The 20,507-nt window shown below is 65.3% G+C and overlaps 1 protein-coding gene across 1 annotated transcript in view; it reads left to right on the top strand.

The window, feature by feature from the left end:
- The window catches only part of LOC138100143 (adhesion G protein-coupled receptor L1-like), a 39,407-nt gene that overhangs the window by 317 nt on the left and 18,583 nt on the right, over positions 1 to 20,507 (top strand). Inside the window, 9 exon segments of the mRNA XM_068997869.1 lie at positions 176 to 248; positions 340 to 611; positions 1,737 to 1,840; positions 6,886 to 7,071; positions 7,922 to 7,960; positions 10,035 to 10,218; positions 12,820 to 12,942; positions 15,963 to 16,168; positions 17,869 to 18,039. Coding sequence (XP_068853970.1) covers positions 176 to 248; positions 340 to 611; positions 1,737 to 1,840; positions 6,886 to 7,071; positions 7,922 to 7,960; positions 10,035 to 10,218; positions 12,820 to 12,942; positions 15,963 to 16,168; positions 17,869 to 18,039 — 1,358 coding nt within the window.

Below are 20,507 nucleotides of genomic sequence, written 5' to 3' on the forward strand. Positions count from 1 at the left end.
CCTGTGTGCCCCGGTCCCTTGGGGGGGGGGCCGGGGTCACTTTGGGGGGGGGCCATCAGCCCCTGCCCCCAACTGGAGGGGGTCCCCTGGGTGGGGGGGTTCAGGGGGGGTCCCTCAGGCCCTGACCCCCTGACCCCCTCCCCGTTTTCTCCCCCCCCCCCCCCCCCCCCCCCAGGTCCGGTGACGACGGAACCCCCGAGCGCGGCCCCCCCGCACCCCACGGCCCCCCCCAGCTCGGCGGCCCCCCCGTACCCCCCACCCCCACGGCCCGGCGGGGGTCCCCTCACCCCCCGCCCCGGCCCCCCGCCGGGGGGGACCCCCCCCGGGCCCCGCCCACAGCGCCGCCACCCCGGGGGGGTCCCCGGGACCCCCCAACAGCGGCCCGGGGGCGCCGCCCCCCCCCGCCCGCCGCCTCCCGCCGCCCGCCGGGGGGGCCCGGGGGGGGCTCGGGCGGGGGGTCCGGGGGGGCAACGGGGGCGGGGGGCTCCGGGGGGGGGCCTGGGGGGGGGCGGGGGGGCGCCTGTGCGAGGCCAGAGAGGTGCGCAGGGTGCAATGGCCCGCGGCCCAGCAGGGGGCGCTCGTGGAGAGACCCTGCCCCAAAGGGACCCGAGGTAACGGGGGACTGGGGGGACTGGGGGGACTGGGAGGGACTGGGAGGGACTGGGGGGAATGGGGGAATGGGGGGACTGGGAGGGACTGGGGGGAATGGGGGAATGGGGGAACTGGAGGAACTGGGGGGACTGGGGGGATCATGGGGTGAAGGTGGAGAGACCCTGCCCCAAAGGGACCCGAGGTAACGGGGGACTGGGGGGACTGGGGGGACTGGGAGGGACTGGGAGGGACTGGGGGGAATGGGGGAATGGGGGGACTGGGGGGGACTGGGAGGGACTGGGGGGAATGGGGAATGGGGGGACTGGGGGGATTGGGGGAAAGGGGGGGACTGGAGGGGACTGGGAGGACTGGGGGGGACTGGGGGAATGGGGGGGACTGGAGGGACTGGGGAACTGGGGGGAATTGGGGGGGACTGGGGGGGACTGGGGGAATGGGGGGACTGGGGGGAACTGGAGGGGACTGGGGAGATTGGGGGAAAGGGGGGACTGGAGGGGACTGGAGGGACTGGGGGGGACTGGGGGAATGGGGGGACTGGGGGGAACTGGGGGGAATGGGGGAACTGGGGGACTGGGGGAATAGGGGTACTGGGGGTGACTGGGGGGACTGGGGGGTACTGGGGGTGACTGGGGGGACTGGTGGGGTACTGAGGGAACTGGGGGGACTGGGGGAACTGGAGGAACTGGGGGAATGGGGGGACTGGGGGAACTGGAGGAACTGGGGGGACTGGGGGGATCATGGGGTGAAGGTGGAGAGACCCTGCCCCAAAGGGACCCGAGGGAAAGGGGCGGAACCGGGGGGGATTTGGGGGATTTTGGGGTTACGGGGTGAAGGTGAGACCCTGCCCCAAAGGCGTCAGCGGCACTGGGGGCACTGGGCGGGACTGGGTGGGGTCTGGGGGACACTGGTGACCAGTGGGGTCCTGGGGGTCCGTGGGGTGCTGGGAGGTCCTGCAGGCTATGGGGGAACTGGGGGGGTTCTGGGGGGCTTGGGGGCGGTGTCCCGGACCCCCCCTTTGTGCCCCCTCCCCAGACAGCGCCTCCTCCCGGTGCCCGCTGGGGCTGGGGGGCAATGGGGGAGTCGGGGCAGTTGTGGGGTGCCCCTGATCCCCCCTTTTCGCCCCCCAGGCATCGCCTCCTTCCAGTGCCTGCTGGGGCTGGGGGTGTGGAACCCCCGCGGGCCCGACCTGAGCAACTGCACCAGTCCCTGGGTCAACCAGGTGGCCCAGAAGGTAGCGGGGGACCCCAGAACGGGGCCCGAAACACTGGGACCCCAAAACAGGGAGCCCAAAACACGGGGAGCCCAAAACAGGGAGCCCAAACCACAGGGACCCCAGAACGGGGCCTGAAACACAGGGACCCCAAAACAGGGAGCCCAAAACACGGGGAGCCCAAAACACTGGGACCCCAGAACAGGGACCCCAAAACAGGGAGCCCAAAACATGGGGAGCCCAGAACAGGGAGCCCAAACCACAGGGACCCCAAAACAGGGACCCCAAAACACAGGGAGCCCAGAACAGGGAGCCCAAACCACAGGGACCCCAAAACAGGGAGCCCAAACCACAGGGACCCCAAAACAGGGAGCCCAGAACACAGGGACCGCAGTACAGGGACCCCAAAACACAGGGACCCCAGAACGGGGCCTGAAACACAGGGACCCCAGAACAGGGATCCCAAAACACAGGGACCCCAAAACACAGGGACCTCAGAACACAGGGACCCCAGAACAGGAACCTCAAAACACAGGGACCCCAAAACATGGGGACCCTAAAACAGGGAGCCCAAAACACGGGGACCCCAAAACACAAAGACTCCAAAATGGGGCCCAAAACACAGGGACCCCAAAACAGGGACCCCAAAATGGGGGCTGAAACACAGGGACCCCAAAACACTGGGATACCAGTACAGGGACCCCAAACCAGGGACCCCAGTACAGGGACCCTAAAACAGGGACCCTAAAACAGGGACCCCAAAACACAGGGACCCCAGAATGGGGCCCAAAAGAGGGACCCAAAAACACAGGGACCCCAGAACAGGGACCCCAAAATGGGGCCCAAAACAGGGACCCCAGAACACAGGGACTCCAAAACACAGGGACTGCAGAACAGGGACCCCAAAACACAGGGACCCCAAAACATGGGGACCGTAAAACACAGGGACCCTAAAACAGGGAGCCCAAAACACAGGGACCCCAAAACACGGGGAGCCCAGAACAGGGCCCCAAAACAGGGATCCCAAAACACAGAGACTCCAAAACAGGGATCCCAGAACAGGGACCCCAGAACGGGGCCCGAAACACAGGGACCCCAGAACACAGGGACCCCAAACCACAGGGACCCCAAACACAGGGACCCTAAAACAGGACCCTAAAACACGGGGACCCCAAAACACTGGGACCGCAGAACAGGGACCCCAGACCACGGACCGCAGAACACAGAGACCCCAAACCACAGGGACCCTAAAACACAGGGACCCCAAAACACAGGGACCCTAAACCAGGGACCCCAAAACACAGGGACCCCAGAACACAGGAACCCCCAAACACAGGGACCCCAGAACAGGGACCCCAAAACACAGGAACCCCAAAACACAGGGACCCCAAAACACAGAGACCCCAGAACAGGGACCCCAAACACAGGGACCCCAAAACACAGAGACCCCAGAACAGGGACCCCAAAACACAGGAACCCCAAAACACAGAGACCCCAAAACACAGAGACCCCAGAACAGGGACCCCAAAACACAGGGACCCCAAACACAGGGACCCCAGACCAGGGACCCCAAAACACAGGGACCCCAAAACACAGGGACCCCAAACACAGGGACCCCAGACCAGGGACCCCAAAACACAGGGACCCCAAAACACAGGGACCCCAGACCAGGGACCCCAGACCACGGACCGCAGAACACAGGGACCCCAAACACAGGGACCCCAAACACAGGGACCCTAAAAGAGGGAGCCCAAAACACGGGGACCCCAAACACCGGGACCCCAGACCAGGGACCCCAAACCACAGGAACCCCAGAACAGGGACCCTAAAACACAGGGACCCCAAAACACAGGGACCCCAAAACAGGGACCCCAAAACACAGAGACCCCAAAGCACAAGGACCCCAAAACACAGGAACCCCAAAACACAGGGACCCCAGAACAGGGACCCCAAACCAGGGACCCCAAAACACAGGAACCCCAAAGCACAGGGACCCCAAACGAGGGACCCCAGAACAGGGACCCCAGAACAGGGACCCCAAAACAGGGACCCCAAAACACAGGGACCCCAAACGAGGGACCCCAGAACAGGGACCCCAAACCAGGGACCCCAAAACACAGGAACCCCAAAACACAGAGACCCCAAAACACAGAGACCCCAGAACAGGGACTCCAAACACAGGGACCCCAAACCACAGGAACCCCAAACCACAGGGACCCCAGAACAGGGACCCCAAAACACAGGGACCCCAAACACAGGAACCCCAAACACAGGGACCCCAAAACACAGAGACCCCAAAACACAGAGACCCCAAACCAGGGACCCCAAACCAGCGGATCCACCTGAACAGGAATCCACAACCGGGGACCCCCCTCCAACCCGGGACCCACACAAAGCAGGGACCCTCCAGAAATGGGGACACCCTCCAACGGGGACCCTCCAAGCACGGACCCCCCAAAAATGCAGATGGTCCCAAAACGGGCCCCTCCCCCCCTCCCCAAATGAGGACACCTCCGAGCAGGGACCCCCCAAATGGCGACCCCCAGAAAAGGGGATACCCCGAAAACAGGGGACCCACCTGGGCACCGTCCCAGTGACACCCACCCACCCCCCCAGAGCCACCCTGGGACCCCCCCCCCAGATCCCCCGTGACCCCCAAACCCCTCCCTGGAGGATCCTGGGGTGTCCCTCCCCCACTCAGGGGGTCCCCCGCCCCTCCCCCCCTCCCCCTGGGCATATCGGGGTGCCCCCCCAGCCCCCCTGTCAGCCCCCCAGACCCTCTGTAGCCCCCCCACATCCTCATGGCCCCCCTCAGGGACCCCCAGAGGGGGCTGAACCCCACTCAGGGTGCCCCCAAACCCCCCAGGGGATATGGGGCAGCCCCTCCCCAATGCCGCGGGTGCCCCCCAGACCCCTGTAACCCCCCCAGACCCCCACAGTTCCCCCAAACCCCCCCTTCCAGAGCACCCCCATCCTACAGGGGAGGCTGATCCCCACTCGGGGCACCCCCCGAGCCCCCCGGGGGATTTCGGGGAGCCCCTCCCCAATGCCGCGGGTGCCCCCCAGACCCCCTGTAACCCCCCCAGATCCCCACGGTTCCCCCAAATCCCCCTTTGGAGACCCCTCAGAGCACCCCCATCCCACAGGGGAGGCTGATCCCTGCCCAGAGGGTCCCCCGAGCCCCCCGGGGGATTTCAGGGAGCTCCCCCCCGACCTGCGGGTGCCCCCCAGACCCCCTGTAACCCCCCAAACCCCACAGTTCCCCCAAACCGCCCCTTCCAGAGCACCCCCATCCCACAGGGGAGGCTGATCCCCACTCGGGGCACCCCCCGAGCCCCCCGGGGGATTTCGGGGAGCTCCCCCCCGACCTGCGGGTGCCCCCCAGACCCCCACGGTTCCCCCAAACCCCCCTTGGAGACCCCTCAGAGCACCCCCATCCCACAGGGGAGGCTGATCCCCTCTCGGGGCACCCCCCGAGCCCCCCGGGGGATTTCGGGGAGCTCCCCCCCGACCTGCGGGTGCCCCCCAGACCCCCTGTAACCCCCCCAGACCCCCACGGTTCCCCCAAACCCCCCTTCCAGAGCACCCCCATCCCACAGGGGAGGCTGATCCCCGCTCAGAGGGTCCCCCCAACCCCCCGGGGGATTTCGGGGAGCCCCTCCCCAATGCCGCGGGTGGCCCCCAGACCCCCACGGTTCCCCCAAATCCCCCTTTGGAGACCCCTCAGAGCACCCCCATCCCACAGGGGAGGCTGATCCCTGCCCAGAGGGTCCCCCGAGCCCCCCAGGGGATTTCGGGGAGCTCCCCCCCAACCTGCGGGTGCCCCCCAGACCCCCTGTAACCCCCCCCAGACCCCCACAGTTCCCCCAAACCCCCCCTTCCAGAGCACCCCCATCCTACAGGGGAGGCTGATCCCCACTCGGGGCACCCCCCGAGCCCCCCGGGGGATTTCGGGGAGCCCCTCCCCAATGCCGCGGGTGCCCCCCAGACCCCCTGTAACCCCCCCAGATCCCCACGGTTCCCCCAAATCCCCCTTTGGAGACCCCTCAGAGCACCCCCATCCCACAGGGGAGGCTGATCCCTGCCCAGAGGGTCCCCCGAGCCCCCCGGGGGATTTCGGGGAGCTCCCCCCCGACCTGCGGGTGCCCCCCAGACCCCCTGTAACCCCCCAAACCCCACAGTTCCCCCAAACCGCCCCTTCCAGAGCACCCCCATCCCACAGGGGAGGCTGATCCCCACTCGGGGCACCCCCGAGCCCCCCGGGGGATTTCAGGGAGCCCCTCCCCAATGCCGCGGGTGCCCCCCAGACCCCCACGGTTCCCCCAAATCCCCCTTTGGAGACCCCTCAGAGCACCCCCATCCCACAGGGGAGGCTGATCCCCGCTCAGAGGGTCCCCCCAACCCCCCGGGGGATTTCGGGGAGCCCCTCCCCAATGCCGCGGGTGGCCCCCAGACCCCCACGGTTCCCCCAAATCCCCCTTTGGAGACCCCTCAGAGCACCCCCATCCTACAGGGGAGGCTGATCCCCTCTCGGGGCACCCCCCGAGCCCCCCGGGGGATTTCGGGGAGCTCCCCCCCGACCTGCGGGTGCCCCCCAGACCCCCTGTAACCCCCCCCAGACCCCCACGGTTCCCCCAAACCCCCCCTTCCAGAGCACCCCCATCCTACAGGGGAGGCTGATCCCCGCCCAGAGGGTCCCCCCGAGCCCCCCGGGGGATTTCGGGGAGCCCCTCCCCAATGCCGCGGGTGCCCCCCAGACCCCCACGGTTCCCCCAAACCCCCCTTGGAGACCCCTTAGAGCACCCCCATCCCACAGGGGAGGCTGATCCCCTCTCGGGGCACCCCTCGAGCCCCCTGGGGGATTTCAGGGAGCTCCCCCCCGACCTGCGGGTGCCCCCCAGACCCCCTGTAACGCCCCCAGATCCCCACGGTTCCCCCAAACCCCCCTTGGAGACCCCTCAGAGCACCCCCATCCCACAGGGGAGGCTGATCCCTGCCCAGAGGGTCCCCCCAACCCCCCGGGGGATTTCGGGGAGCTCCCCCCCGACCTGCGGGTGCCCCCCCAGATCAAGAGCGGGGAGAACGCGGCGAGCATCGCGGGGGAGCTGGCGCGGCACACGCGGGGCCCGGTGTTCGCGGGGGACGTGAGCTCGGCCGTGCGGCTGCTGGAGCAGCTCCTGGACATCCTGGACGCGCAGCTGCAGGCCCTGCGCCCGCTCGAGAGGGAGTCGGCCGGCAAGAACTACAACAAGGTGCGAGCCCAAGGCGGGATTTGGGGGTTCAGCCCCCTGGGGGGGCGGTCAGGGGCCGCGGGGAGCGATGGGGACGCAGCGGCGGCACAGCCCGGCCCCGCGGCTGCGGGCGCTGAGCCAGCTCGAGAGGGGAAAACTGCGCCAAGGTGGGAGCCCAAAACCGGGATTTGGGGGTTCAGCCCCAAGGGGGACTGAGGGGACGGTGGGGGGGACCAAGAGGGGGCAGAGGGGCCTGAGGGTGAGGGGCTCTGAGCACCACAAGAGCCACGGCAAGGTGGGAGCCCAAAACCGGGATTTGGGGGTTCAGAGGGTGGGGGGACGGGGGGGGAAGGTGGGGGGCTCTGAGTGCTGAAAGAGGAAGAGTTACAGCAGGAGTGAGGACAAAGTGGGACCCCAAAACCCCAATTCTGGGGTTCGCCCCGCTGGGGGTGGTGACCAAGGGGGGGACACGTGCCTGTGCCCCAGTTTTGGGGTGTCCCTGCCCCAGGGGTTGAGGTGCTCCTGCCCCGAATTTTGGGGTCATCTTGGCCTGATTTTTGGGGTTCTGCCCCGAATTTTGGGGTTGTCACACCCCAGATGTTGGGGAGCTCCTGTTCTAGAGTTCAGACACCCCTGCCCTGAATTTTGGGGTGCTCCTGCCTGGATTTTTGGGGTTGCTGTGCCAGGCCCCTTCTGTCCCACGTTTGGGAGTCCTGCCCCAAATGTTGGGGTTGTTCTGACCCGGACTTTGGGGGCTCCTGACCCAGATTTTGATAGGTTCCTGTCCCGGATTTTGGGGTGCCCCTGGTGCAGGTTTTGGGGGTCCCACCCCCTCACCTGGGGTCCCCTCCCCAATTTCATTGTCCCCCAGATGCACAAGCGGGAGCGAACCTGCAAGGATTACATCAAGGTGAGGGGGCGGGGCTGGCAGGGGGTGTGGCCGTGAGCAATGGGAGGGGCTTTTGTGGGTGTGGTCAGGGCGTGGTGGGCGGGGCTTGGGGGTGGGCGTGGCCGGGGGGTCATGGCATGGGTGGGGTCTATGTTGGGGGGCGGGGTTTATTGAGGAGGGGTGGGGTCTGTGTGGGCGGGGCTTGGGGTGGGCGTGGTCAGCGTGGGCAGGGTCCGGGGGGTCAGGGAGCCTTAGAGGTGATGGGCAGGGCCTGGGTGGGTGTGTCCCGAGGGCGGGGTCTGTTTGGGTGGGTGTGTCCCGTGGGCGGGGTCTGTTTGGGTGGGTGTGTCCCATGGGTGGGGTCTGTTCGGGTGGGTGTGTCCCTTGGGTGGGTGTGTCCCGTGGGCGGGGTCTGTTTGGGTGGGTGTGTCCCATGGGTGGGGTCTGTTCGGGTGGGTGTGTCCCTTGGGTGGGTGTGTCCCATGGGTGGGGTCTGTTCGGGTGGGTGTGTCCCTTGGGTGGGTGTGTCCCGAGGGCGGGGTCTGTTCGGGTGGGTGTGTCCCGTGGGCGGGGTCTGTTTGGGTGGGTGTGTCCCTTGGGTGGGTGTGTCCCGAGGGCGGGGTCTGTTCGGGTGGGTGTGTCCCGTGGGTGGGTGTGTCCCGTGGGTGGGTGTGTCCCGTGGATGGGGTCTGTTCGGGTGGGTGTGTCCCTTGGGTGGGTGTGTCCCGAGGGCGGGGTCTGTTCGGGCGGGTGTGTCCCGAGGGCGGGGTCTGTTTGGGTGGGTGTGTCCCTTGGGTGGGTGTGTCCCGAGGGCGGGGTCTGTTCGGGCGGGTGTGTCCCGAGGGCGGGGTCTGTTTGGGTGGGTGTGTCCCTTGGGTGGGTGTGTCCCGAGGGCGGGGTCTGTTCGGGCGGGTGTGTCCCGAGGGCGGGGTCTGTTTGGGTGGGTGTGTCCCTTGGGTGGGTGTGTCCCGAGGGCAGGGTCTGTTTGGGTGGGTGTGTCCCTTGGGTGGGTGTGTCCCTTGGGTGGGGTCTGTTCGGGTGGGTGTGTCCCGGGGGTTGTACCCAGACACACCCAGAGGCAGCGCTGGAGACCGGGGGATGGGCGGCACTGGGCGGGGCCTGTCCTGTGTGGGCGTGGCCCTCGGTGCGTCCCTGGGTGTGTCCCTGGGAGTGTCCATGGGTGTGTCCATGGTTCTGTCCCTGGGTCTGTCCCTGGGTGTGTCCCCGGGTGTGTCTCTGGGTGTGTCCCCGGGCGTGTCCTTGGGTGTGCCCCTGGGTGTCCCTGGGTGTGTCCCCGGGTGTGTCTCTGGGTGTGTCCCTGGGTGTGTCCCCGGGTGTGTCCCTGGGAGTGTCTGGGTGTGTCCCGGGGAGTGTCCCTGGGTGTCCCTGGGAGTGTCCCTGGGTGTCCCTGGGCGTGTCCATGGGTGTCCCTGGGTGTGTCCCTCTGGGTGTCCCTCTGGGTGTAGCTCTGGGTGTCTCCCTGGGTGTGTCCTTGTGTCCCTGAGTGCGTCTTTTTGGGGGTGTCCCTGGGTGTGTCCCTGGGTGTCTCCCTGGGTGTGTCCCTGGGTTTCTCTCTGGGTGTGTCCCTGGGTGTGTCTCTGGTTGTGTCCCTCTGGGTGTCTCTGGGTGTGTCCCTGCGTCTGTCCCTGGGTGTGTCTGGGTGTGTCCCTGGGTGTGTCCCTGGGTGTGTCCCCGGGTGTGTGCCTGGGTGTGTCCGAGTGTTTCCCTGGGTGTGTCCCTCTGGGTGTCTCTCTGGGTGTGTCCCTGGGTGTGTCCCTGGGTGTAGCCCTGCGTCTGTCCCTGGGTCTGTCCTTGGGTGTGTATCCCTGGGTGTGACCCTGGGTGTGTCTCCCTGGGTGTCTCCCTTGGTGTCTCTCTGGGTGTGTCCCTCAGTGTGTCCCTGGGTGTGTCTGGGTGTGTCCCCTGGGTGTCTCTCTGGGTGTGTCCCTGGGTGTGTCCCTGTATGTGTCCTTTCTTCTGTCCCTGGGTGTGTCCCTGGGCGTGTCCCTGGGTGTCCCTGGGTGTCTCTCTGGGTGTCTCCCCGGGTGTCTCCCCGGGCGTGCCCCGGCCCCTCCCCACGCCGCCCGTCGCGCAGGCCGTGGTGGAGGCCGTGGACAACCTGCTGCGTCCGGAGGCGCTGGAGTCGTGGCGGGACATGAACGGCTCGGAGCAGGCGCACACGGCCACCATGCTGCTGGACGTGCTGGAGGAGGGCGCCTTCCTGCTCGCCGACAACGTCAAGGAGCCCGCGCGCTTCCTGGCCGCCCGACAGAACCTGGGTCAGCCCCACGGGACCCCGGAACCCCGCCCACACCCCCGGGGCTCCTCCAGACCCCTGGGACCCCCACCCGCACCGCCGGGGCTCCCCCAATTCCCCGGGACCCCCACCCACACCCGTGGAGCTCCCTCAGAACCCCACCCGCACCCCCGGGGCTCCCCCAGACCCCAGAACCCCACCCACACCCCTGGGGCTCCCCCAGACCCCTGGGACCCTCCCCCATACCGCCGGGGCTCCCCCAATTCCCCAGGACCCCCACCCGCACCCCCGGGGCTCCCCCAGACCCCTGGGACCCTCCCCCATACCGCCGGGGCTCCCCCAATTCCCCAGGACCCCCACCCACACCCCTGGGGCTCCCCCAGACCCCTGGGACCCCCACCCACACCCCCAGGGCTCCCCCAATTCCCCGGGACCCCCACCCGCACCCCCGGGGCTCCCCCAGACCCCTGGGACCCTCCCCCATACCGCCGGGGCTCCCCCAATTCCCTGGGACCCCCACCCGCACCCCCGGGGCTCCCCCAGACCCCTGGGACCCCCACCCATGCCCCCGGGGCTCCTCCAGACCCCTGGGACCCCCACCCGCACCCCCGGGGATCCCCCAGACCCCTGAGACCCTCCCCCATACCCCCGGGGCTCCCCCAGACCCCCAACCCCTCCCCCAGGGTCTCCAGCCATCTCTCCCCCCCCCACCTTGTCCCCTCCCTGCAGTCCCAGGGTCCTCAGTCACCCCCAGCCCCTCCCGGGGGTCCACAGGAGACCCCCCCTCACATCCCCGGGACATCGAGGGTCTCCCCCCAACCCCTTCCCGGGGTCTCCAGGAGCCTCTCCCACCCCCTGATCCCTCCCTGGGTCCTCACCCACCTCCCAGCCCCTGCCTGGGGACCCCCACCCACATTCTGGAAGCACCGAGGGTCTCCCGTGGGTGCTCTGCGTTTTCCCGCGCTCCTCCCGTGCTTCTCCGCGTTTTCCCGCGTCTCTCCGTGGCCCCGCAGCGCTGGAGGTGGCGGTGCCGTGTCCCACGCACAGTTCCCGCCGTTCTCCAGGGCTTCCCGTGGGTTTTCCCCACGTTATTCCCGTGTTATTTCCATGTTTTCCACCTTTTTCCGTATTTTCCATGGTTTTTTCCCCGTTTCCTGCCAGTGCTGGACGTGTCGGTGCTGAGCACAGAGGGGCCGCTCCAGGAGCTCGTGTTTTCCCATATTTTTCCCATGTTTTCCATGGTTTTCCATATTTTCCATGTCTTTTTCCCCATATTTCCCACGTTTTTCCCACATTTTCCATGGATTTTCCCAGTTTCCGGCAGTGCTGGAGGTGTCAGTGCTGAACACCGAGGGGCTGCTCCAGGAGCTCGTGTTTCCCTGTGTTATTCCCGTGTTTTTCCATGTCTTTTCCCATGATTTCCCACATTTCCCATGTCATTTCCCCACATTTTCCATGTTTTCCCTGTTTCCCTCAGTGCTGGAGGTGTCGGTGCCGAACACCGAGGGGCCGCTCCAGGAGCTCGTGTTTTCCCATGTTATTCCCATGTTTTTCCATGTCATTTTCCCATGATTTCCCACATTTTCCATGTCATTTTCCCACATTTCCCACATTTCCCCACATTTTCCATGGATTTTCCCTGTTTCCGGCAGTGCTGGAGGTGTCGGTGCCGAACACCGAGGGGCCGCTCCAGGAGCTCGTGTTTCCCTGTGTTATTCCCATGTTTTTCCATGTCATTTCCCACATTTCCCATGTCATTTTCCCACATTTTCCATGGTTTTTCCCTGTTTCCGGCAGTGCTGGAGGTGTCGGTTCTGAGCACAGAGGGGCCGCTCCAGGAGCTCGTGTTTCCCTGTGTTATTCCCATGTTTTTCCATGTCATTTCCCACATTTCCCATGTCATTTCCCCACATTTTCCATGGTTTTTCCCTGTTTCCGGCAGTGCTGGAGGTGTCGGTTCTGAGCACAGAGGGGCCGCTCCAGGAGCTCGTGTTTCCCTGTGTTATTCCCATGTTTTTCCATGTCATTTCCCACATTTCCCATGTCATTTCCCCACATTTTCCATGGTTTTTCCCTGTTTCCGGCAGTGCTGGAGGTGTCGGTTCTGAGCACAGAGGGGCCGCTCCAGGAGCTCGTGTTTCCCTGTGTTATTCCCATGTTTTTCCATGTCATTTTCCCATGATTTCCCATAGTTTCCATGTCTTTTTCCCACATTTTCCATATCATTTTTCCACATTTTCCATGTCATTTCCCCACATTTTCCATGTTTTCCCTGTTTCGGGCAGCGCTGGAGCTGTCGGTGCTGAGCGCAGAGGGGCCTCTCCAGGAGCTCGTGTTTTCCTATATTTTTCCCATGTTTTCCATGGTTTTCCATATTTTCCATGTCTTTTTCCCATATTTTCCATGTCATTTTCCCACATTTCCCGTGTTTTTCCCACATTTTCCATGTTTTCCCAGTTTCCGGCAGTGCTGGAGGTGTCGGTTCTGAGCACAGAGGGGCCGCTCCAGGAGCTCGTGTTTTCCCGTGTTATTCCCGTGTTTTTCCATGTCATTTTCCCATGATTTCCCACATTTTCCATGGATTTTCCCCACATTTTCCATGTTTTTTCCCTGTTTCCGGCAGTGCTGGAGGTGTCGGTGCTGAACACCGAGGGGCCGCTCCAGGAGCTCGTGTTCCCGCAGGAGCTGGGGGGTGACGGCTCCATCCAGCTCTCGGCCAGCACCCTCAAACAGAACAGCCGCAACGGTGAGGGGGGCACAGCGGGGGTCGGGGGGTCCTGGGGGGGTCCTGGGGGGTCCTGGGGGGTCCTGAGGGGGTCTGGGGGGGTCTGGGGGTGTCCTGGGGGGTCCTGGGGGGATCCTGGGGGGATCTGGGGGAGGTCCTGAGGGGATCTGGGGGGGTCCTGGGGGGATCCTGGGGGGCCTGGGGGGCCCTGAGGGGGTCCTGGGGGGGTCCTGGGGAGGTCCTGAGGGGTCTGGGGGTGTCCTGGGGGGTCCTAGAGGGGTCCTGGGGGGATCCTGGGGGGATCCGGGGGAGGTCCTGAGGGGATCTGGGGGGTCCTGGGGGGGCCTGGGGGGCCCTGAGGGGGTCTGGGGGGGTCTGGGGGTGTCCTGGGGGGGTCCTGGGGGGTCCTGGGGGGTCCTTGGGGGGTCCTGGGGGGTTCTGGGGGGATCCTGGGGAGGTCCTGAGGGGTCTGGGGGTGTCCTGGGGGGTCCTGGGGGGGTCCTGGGGGGTCCTGGGGGGTCCTGAGGGGGTCCTGGGGGGGTCCTGGGGGGTCCTGGGGGGTCCTGGGGGGGTCCTGGGGGGTCCTGGGGAGGTCCTGAGGGGTCTGGGGGTGTCCTGGGGGGTCCTAGAGGGGTCCTGAGGGGATCCTGGGGGGATCCGGGGGAGGTCCTGAGGGGATCTGGGGGGTCCTGGGGGGGCCTGGGGGGCCCTGAGGGGGTCTGGGGGGGTCTGGGGGTGTCGTGGGGGGTCTGGGCGGTCCTGGGGGGGTCTGGGGGGTTCCTGGGGCATCCTGGGGAGGTCCTGGGGAGGTCCTGAGGGTGTCCTGGGGGGTCAGGGGGGTCAGGGGGGATCCTGGGGGGGTTCTGGGGGGTCCTGGGGAGGTCTGGGGGGGTCCTGGGGGGTTCTTGGGGCATCCTGGGGAGGTCCTGAGGGGGTCCGGGGGTGTCCTGGGGGGATCCTGGGGTGTCCTGGGGGGGTCCTGGGGGGTCCTGGGGGGTCCTAGAGGGGTCTTGGGGGGATCCTGGGGGGATCCGGGGGAGGTCCTGAGGGGATCTGGGGGGGTCCTGGGGGGGCCCTGGGGGGGTCCTGGGGGGTCCTAGGGGGTCCTGGGGGGTCCTGGGGGGGTCCTGGGGGGATCCTGGGGGGTCCTGAGGGGATCTGGGGGGGTCCTGGGGTGTCCTGGGGGGGTCCTGGGGGGATCCTGGGGGGGTCCTGGGGGGTCCTGGGGGGTCCTGGGGGGTGCTGAGGGGGTCCGGGGGTGTCCTGGGGGGTCCTGGGGGTCCTGAGGGGGTCGGGGGGGTGCTGGGGGTGCTGGGGGAACTGGGGGCACCCTCAAACAGAGCAGCAGGAAATGGGGAGGGGGGGCCAGGGGGGACTTGGGGGTCCTGGGGGGGCACCCAGAGGAGGAACGGTGGGGGGGGGTCTCTGAGCTGCTGCTCCCCCAGGGGTGGTGAGGGGGGGGGCGGGGTGGTTTTGGGGTGTTTTTGGGGTGTTTTGGGGTGTCTGAGGGGGGGTCTCTGAGCTGCAGCTCCCCCAGGGGTGGTGAAGGGGGCTCAGGGTGTTTTTGGGTTATTTTGGGGGTGTTTTTGGGTTATTTTGGGGGTGTTTTTGGGGTGTTTTTGGGGTGTCTCTGACCCGTGTCTCCCCAGGGGTGGTGAAGGGGGTTCGGGGTGGTTTTGGGGTGTTTTGGGGTGTTTTTGGGGGTGTCTTGGGGGGGGGTCTCTGACCTGCAGCTCCCCCAGGGTTGGTGAAGAGGCTCAGGGTGTTTTTGGGGTGTTTTGGGGGTGTCTCTGACCCGTGTCTCCCCAGGGGTGGTGAAGGGAGGTCAGGGTGTTTTTGGGGTGTTTTTGGGGTGTCTTGGGGGTGTTTTTGGGGTGTCTCTGACCTACAGCTCCCCCAGGGGTGGTGAAGAGGGCTCAGGGTGTTTTTGGGGTGTTTTGGGGGTGTCTCTGACCCGTGTCTCCCCAGGGGTGGTCAGGGTGGTTTTGGGGTGGTTTTGGGGTGGTTTGGGGCGTTTTTGGGGTGTTTTTGGGGCATTTTGGGGTGGCTTTGGGGTGTCTCTGACCCGTGTCTCCCCAGGGGTGGTGAAGGGTGGTCAGGGTGTTTTTGGGGTGTTTTTGGGGTGTTTTTGGGGTGTTTTGGGGGTGTCTCTGACCCGTGTCTCCCCAGGGGTGGTGAAGGGAGGTCAGGGCGGTTTTGGGGGGGTTTTGGGGTGGTTTTGTGGCGTTTTTGGGGTGTTTTGGGGGTGTCTCTGACCTGCAACTCCCCCAGGGTTGGTGAAGAGAGCTCAGGGTGTTTTTGGGGTGTTTTGGGGTTGTTTTTGGGGTGTTTTTGGGGAGGTTTTGGGGTGTTTTTGGGGTGTCTCTGACCCGTGTCTCTCCAGGGGTGGCGAAGGGGTGTCAGGGTGGTTTTGGAGTGGTTTTGGGGGGGTTTGGGGTGTTTTGGGGGCATTTTGGGGTGGCTTTGGGGTGTCTCTGACCCGTGTCTCCCCAGGGGTGGTGAAGGGAGGTCAGGGTGGTTTTGGGGTGTTTTTGGGGTGGTTTTATGGTGTTTTTGGGGTGTTTTTGGGGTGTCTCTGACCCGTGTCTCCCCAGAGTGGTGAAGGGAGGTCAGGGCGGTTTTGGGGGGGTTTTGAGGCGTTTTTGGGGTGTTTTGGGGGTGTGTCTGACCCGTGTCTCCCCAGGGGTGGTGAAGGGGTGTCAGGGTGTTTTTGGGGTGTTTTTGGGGTGTTTTTGGGGTGTTTTTGGGGTGTCTCTGACCCGTGTCTCCCCAGGGGTGGTTTTGGGCTGTCAGGGTGGTTTTGGGGTGTTTTTGGGGTGTTTTTGGGGTGTCTCTGACCCGTGTCTCCCCAGAGTGGTGAAGGGAGGTCAGGGCGGTTTTGGGGGGGTTTTGGGGTGGTTTTGAGGCGTTTTTGGGGTGTTTTGGGGTGTCTCTGACCCGTGTCTCCCCAGGGGTGGTGAAGGGGGGTCAGGGTGTTTTTGGGGGGTTTTTGGGGTGTTTTTGGGGTGTTTTGGGGGTGTCTCTGACCCGTGTCTCCCCAGGGGTGGTGAAGGTCGTCTTCATCCTGTACAACAACCTGGGGCTGTTCCTGCCCACGGAGAACGCCACCGTCCGCCTGGGGGGGGACGGGGGGCCCCGCGCCCCCCAACTCGTCGTCAACTCCCAGGTCATCGCCGCCTCCATCAACAAGGAATCCAGCAGGGTCTTCCTGCGGGACCCCGTGGTCTTCACCCTGCCCCACCTCGAGGTGCGACCCCCCACAATCCCCCCCAGAGCCCCAAAACCACACCCAGAGACCCCCAAACCCCCCAGGACCCCTCATTTCCCACCCAGACCCCCCCTCCCCCCCGCCGTCCTTCCCAGATCAAGAACCACTCTGGGGCCAAGTGCTCCTTCTGGGATTACTGGGATTACTGGGATTACTGGGATTGGGGCCTCACCCTGCTCTTGGGACCCTTCTCCAGTCCTTGGGACCCCCTGGGACCCCCTGGGACCCCCATTTCCTCACCTGGGACCCCATTTCCTCACCTGGGACCCCCATTTCTTCACCTGGAACCCCATTTCCTCACCTGGGACCCCATTTCCTCACCTGGGACCCCCATTGCCCCCCCATTTCCCCCCTGACCCCCCAGTTTCTCCTCTGGCAGACCAAGAACCACTTTGGGGCCAAGTGCTCCTTCTGGAATTACTGGGATTACTGGGATTACTGGGATTACTGGGATTGGGGCCTCACCCTGCTCTTGGGACCCTTCTCCAGTCCTTGGGACCCCCTGGGACCCCCTGGGACCCCCATTTCCTCACCTGGGACCCCATTTCCTCACCTGGGACCTCCATTGCGCCCCCATTTCCCCCCTGACCCCCCAGTTTCTCCTCTGGCAGACCAAGAACCACTTTGGGGCCAAGCGCTCCTGGAATTACTGGGATTACTGGGATTACTGGGATTACTGGGATTACTGGGATTACTGGGATTGGGGCCTCACCTGCTCTTGGGACCCTCCTCCAGTCCCTGGGAGCCCCTGGGACCCCCTGGGAACCCCATTTCCTCACTTGGGACCCCATTTCCTCACTTAGGACCCCCATTTCCTCACTTGGGACCCCCACTGCCCCCCCATTTCCCCCCCTGACCCCCCAGTTTCTCCTCTGGCAGACCAAGAACCACTTTGGGGCCAAGTGCTCCTTCTGGAATTACTGGGATTACTGGGATTACTGGGATTACTGGGATTGGGGCCTCACCCTGCTCTTGGGACCCTTCTCCAGTCCTTGGGACCCCCTGGGACCCCCTGGGACCCCCATTTCCTCACCTGGGACCCCATTTCCTCACCTGGGACCCCCATTTCTTCACCTGGAACCCCATTTCCTCACTTAGGACCCCCATTTCCCCCCTGACCCCCATTTCCTCACCTGGGACCCCCATTGCCCCCCCATTTCCCCCCTGACCCCCCAGTTTCTCCTCTGGCAGACCAAGAACCACTTTGGGGCCAAGCGCTCCTGGAATTACTGGGATTACTGGGATTACTGAGATTACTGGGATTACTGGGATTACTGGGATTGGGGCCTCACCTGCTCTTGGGACCCTCCTCCAGTCCCTGGGAGCCCCTGGGACCCCCTGGGAACTCCATTTCCTCACTTGGGACCCCATTTCCTCACTTAGGACCCCCATTTCCCCCCTGACCCCCATTTCCTCACTTGGGACCCCCACTGCCCCCCCATTTCCCCCCCTGACCCCCCAGTTTCTCCTCTGGCAGACCAAGAACCACTTTGGGGCCAAGTGCTCCTTCTGGGATTACTGGAATTACTGGGATTACTGGGATTACTGGGATTGGGGCCTCACCCTGCTCTTGGGACCCTCCTCCAGTCGTTGGGACCCCCTGGGACCCCCATTTCCTCACCTGGGACCCCCATTGCCCCCCCATTTCCCCGCTGATCCCCCAGTTTCTCCTCTGGCAGACCAAGAACCACTTTGGTGCCAACTGCTCCTTCTGGAATTACTCGGAGCGCTCCATGGCCGGGCACTGGTCGAGCCAGGGCTGCCGCCTGCTGCGCTCCAACGGCACCCACAGCTCGTGCGCCTGCAGCCACCTGACCAACTTCGCCCTGCTGATGGCCCGCACCCAGAGCGTGAGTGGCACCTGGGCACAGCTGGGCACAGCTGGGCACAGCCGGGCACAGCCGGGCACACACACACACACACAGCTGGGCACAGCTGGGCACACCTGGGCACACACACAGCTGGGCACAGCTGGGCACACACACACACAGCTGGGCACAGCCGGGCACACACACACACACAGCTGGGCACAGCTGGGCACACACACACACACAGAGCTGGGCACAGCTGGGCACACCCACACACACAGCTGGGCACAGCTGGGCACACACACACACACACAGCTGGGCACAGCTGGGCACACACACACACACACACACAGCTGGGCACAGCTGGGCACACACACACACACACAGCTGGGCACAGCTGGGCACACCCACACACACAGCTGGGCACACACACACAGCTGGGCACAGCTGGGCACACACACACACACAGCTGGGCACAGCTGGGCACACACACACACACACAGCTGGGCACAGCTGGGCACACACACACACACACAGCTGGGCACAGCCAGGCACACACACACACACACAGCTGGGCACAGCTGGGCACACCCACACACACAGCTGGGCACACACACACAGCTGGGCACAGCTGGGCACAGCCAGGCACACACACACACACAGCTGGGCACACACACACACAGCTGGGCACAGCCGGGCACACACACACACACACAGCTGGGCACAGCCAGGCACACACACACAGCTGGGCACAGCTGGGCACACACACACAGCTGGGCACAGCTGGGCACACACACACACACAGCTGGGCACAGCTGGGCACACACACACAGCCGGGCACAGCTGGGCACACACACACACAGCTGGGCACAGCCGGGCACACACACACACACAGCTGGGCACAGCTGGGCACACACACACAGCCGGGCACAGCTGGGCACACCTGGGCACAGCTGGGCACACACACACAGCTGGGCACAGCTGGGCACACCTGGGCACACACACACACACAGCTGGGCACAGCTGGGCACACACACACAGCTGGGCACAGCCGGGCACACACACACACACACAGCTGGGCACAGCTGGGCACAGCTGGGCACACACACACAGCTGGGCACAGCTGGGCACACCTGGGCACACACACACACACAGCTGGGCACAGCTGGGCACACACACACACACACAGCTGGGCACACCTGGGCACACACACACACACAGCTGGGCACAGCCGGGCACACACACACACACAGCTGGGCACAGCTGGGCACACACACACACACAGAGCTGGGCACAGCTGGGCACAGCTGGGCACACACACACACACAGCTGGGCACAGCTGGGCACAGCCAGGCACACACACACAGCTGGGCACAGCTGGGCACACACACACAGCTGGGCACACCTGGGCACACACACACACAGCTGGGCACAGCTGGGCACAGCCGGGCACACACACACACAGCTGGGCACAGCCAGGCACACACACACAGCTGGGCACAGCTGGGCACAGCTGGGCACACACACAGCTGGGCACAGCTGGGCACACACACACACACAGCTGGGCACAGCTGGGCACACACACACACACAGCTGGGCACAGCTGGGCACACCTGGGCACACACACACACACAGCTGGGCACAGCTGGGCACAGCTGGGCACACACACACAGCTGGGCACAGCTGGGCACACACACACACACAGCTGGGCACAGCTGGGCACACCTGGGCACACACACACACACAGCTGGGCACACCTGGGCACACACACACACACAGCTGGGCACAGCTGGGCACACACACACACACAGAGCTGGGCACACCTGGGCACACACACACAGCTGGGCACAGCTGGGCACACACACACACACAGCTGGGCACACCTGGGCACACACACACACACAGCTGGGCACAGCTGGGGCACACCTGGGCACACACACACACAGCTGGGCACACACACACACACCTGGGCACACCTGGGCACACCCGGGCACACACACACAGCCCTGGGCACACCCGGGGCACACCTGGGCACACACACACACACCTGGGCACAGCTGGGGCACACCTGGGCACACACACACACACACAGCTGTGCCCAGCTGGGCACACACACACACACAGCTGGGCACAGCCGGGCACACACACACACAGCTGGGCACAGCTGGGCACAGCCGGGCACACACACACACACAGCTGGGCACAGCTGGGCACACACACACACACAGAGCTGGGCACAGCTGGGCACACACACACACACAGCTGGGCACAGCTGGGCACACACACACACACACAGCTGGGCACAGCCAGGCACACACACACAGCTGGGCACAGCTGGGCACACCTGGGCACACACACACACACAGCTGGGCACACACACACAGCTGGGCACAGCTGGGCACACACACACACACAGCTGGGCACAGCTGGGCACACACACACACACACAGCTGGGCACAGCTGGGCACACACACACACACACAGCTGGGCACAGCCGGGCACACACACAC

The sequence above is a fragment of the Aphelocoma coerulescens genome, chromosome 30, assembly GCF_041296385.1.
Source record: "Aphelocoma coerulescens isolate FSJ_1873_10779 chromosome 30, UR_Acoe_1.0, whole genome shotgun sequence".
Classification (NCBI taxonomy): Eukaryota; Metazoa; Chordata; class Aves; order Passeriformes; family Corvidae; genus Aphelocoma; species Aphelocoma coerulescens.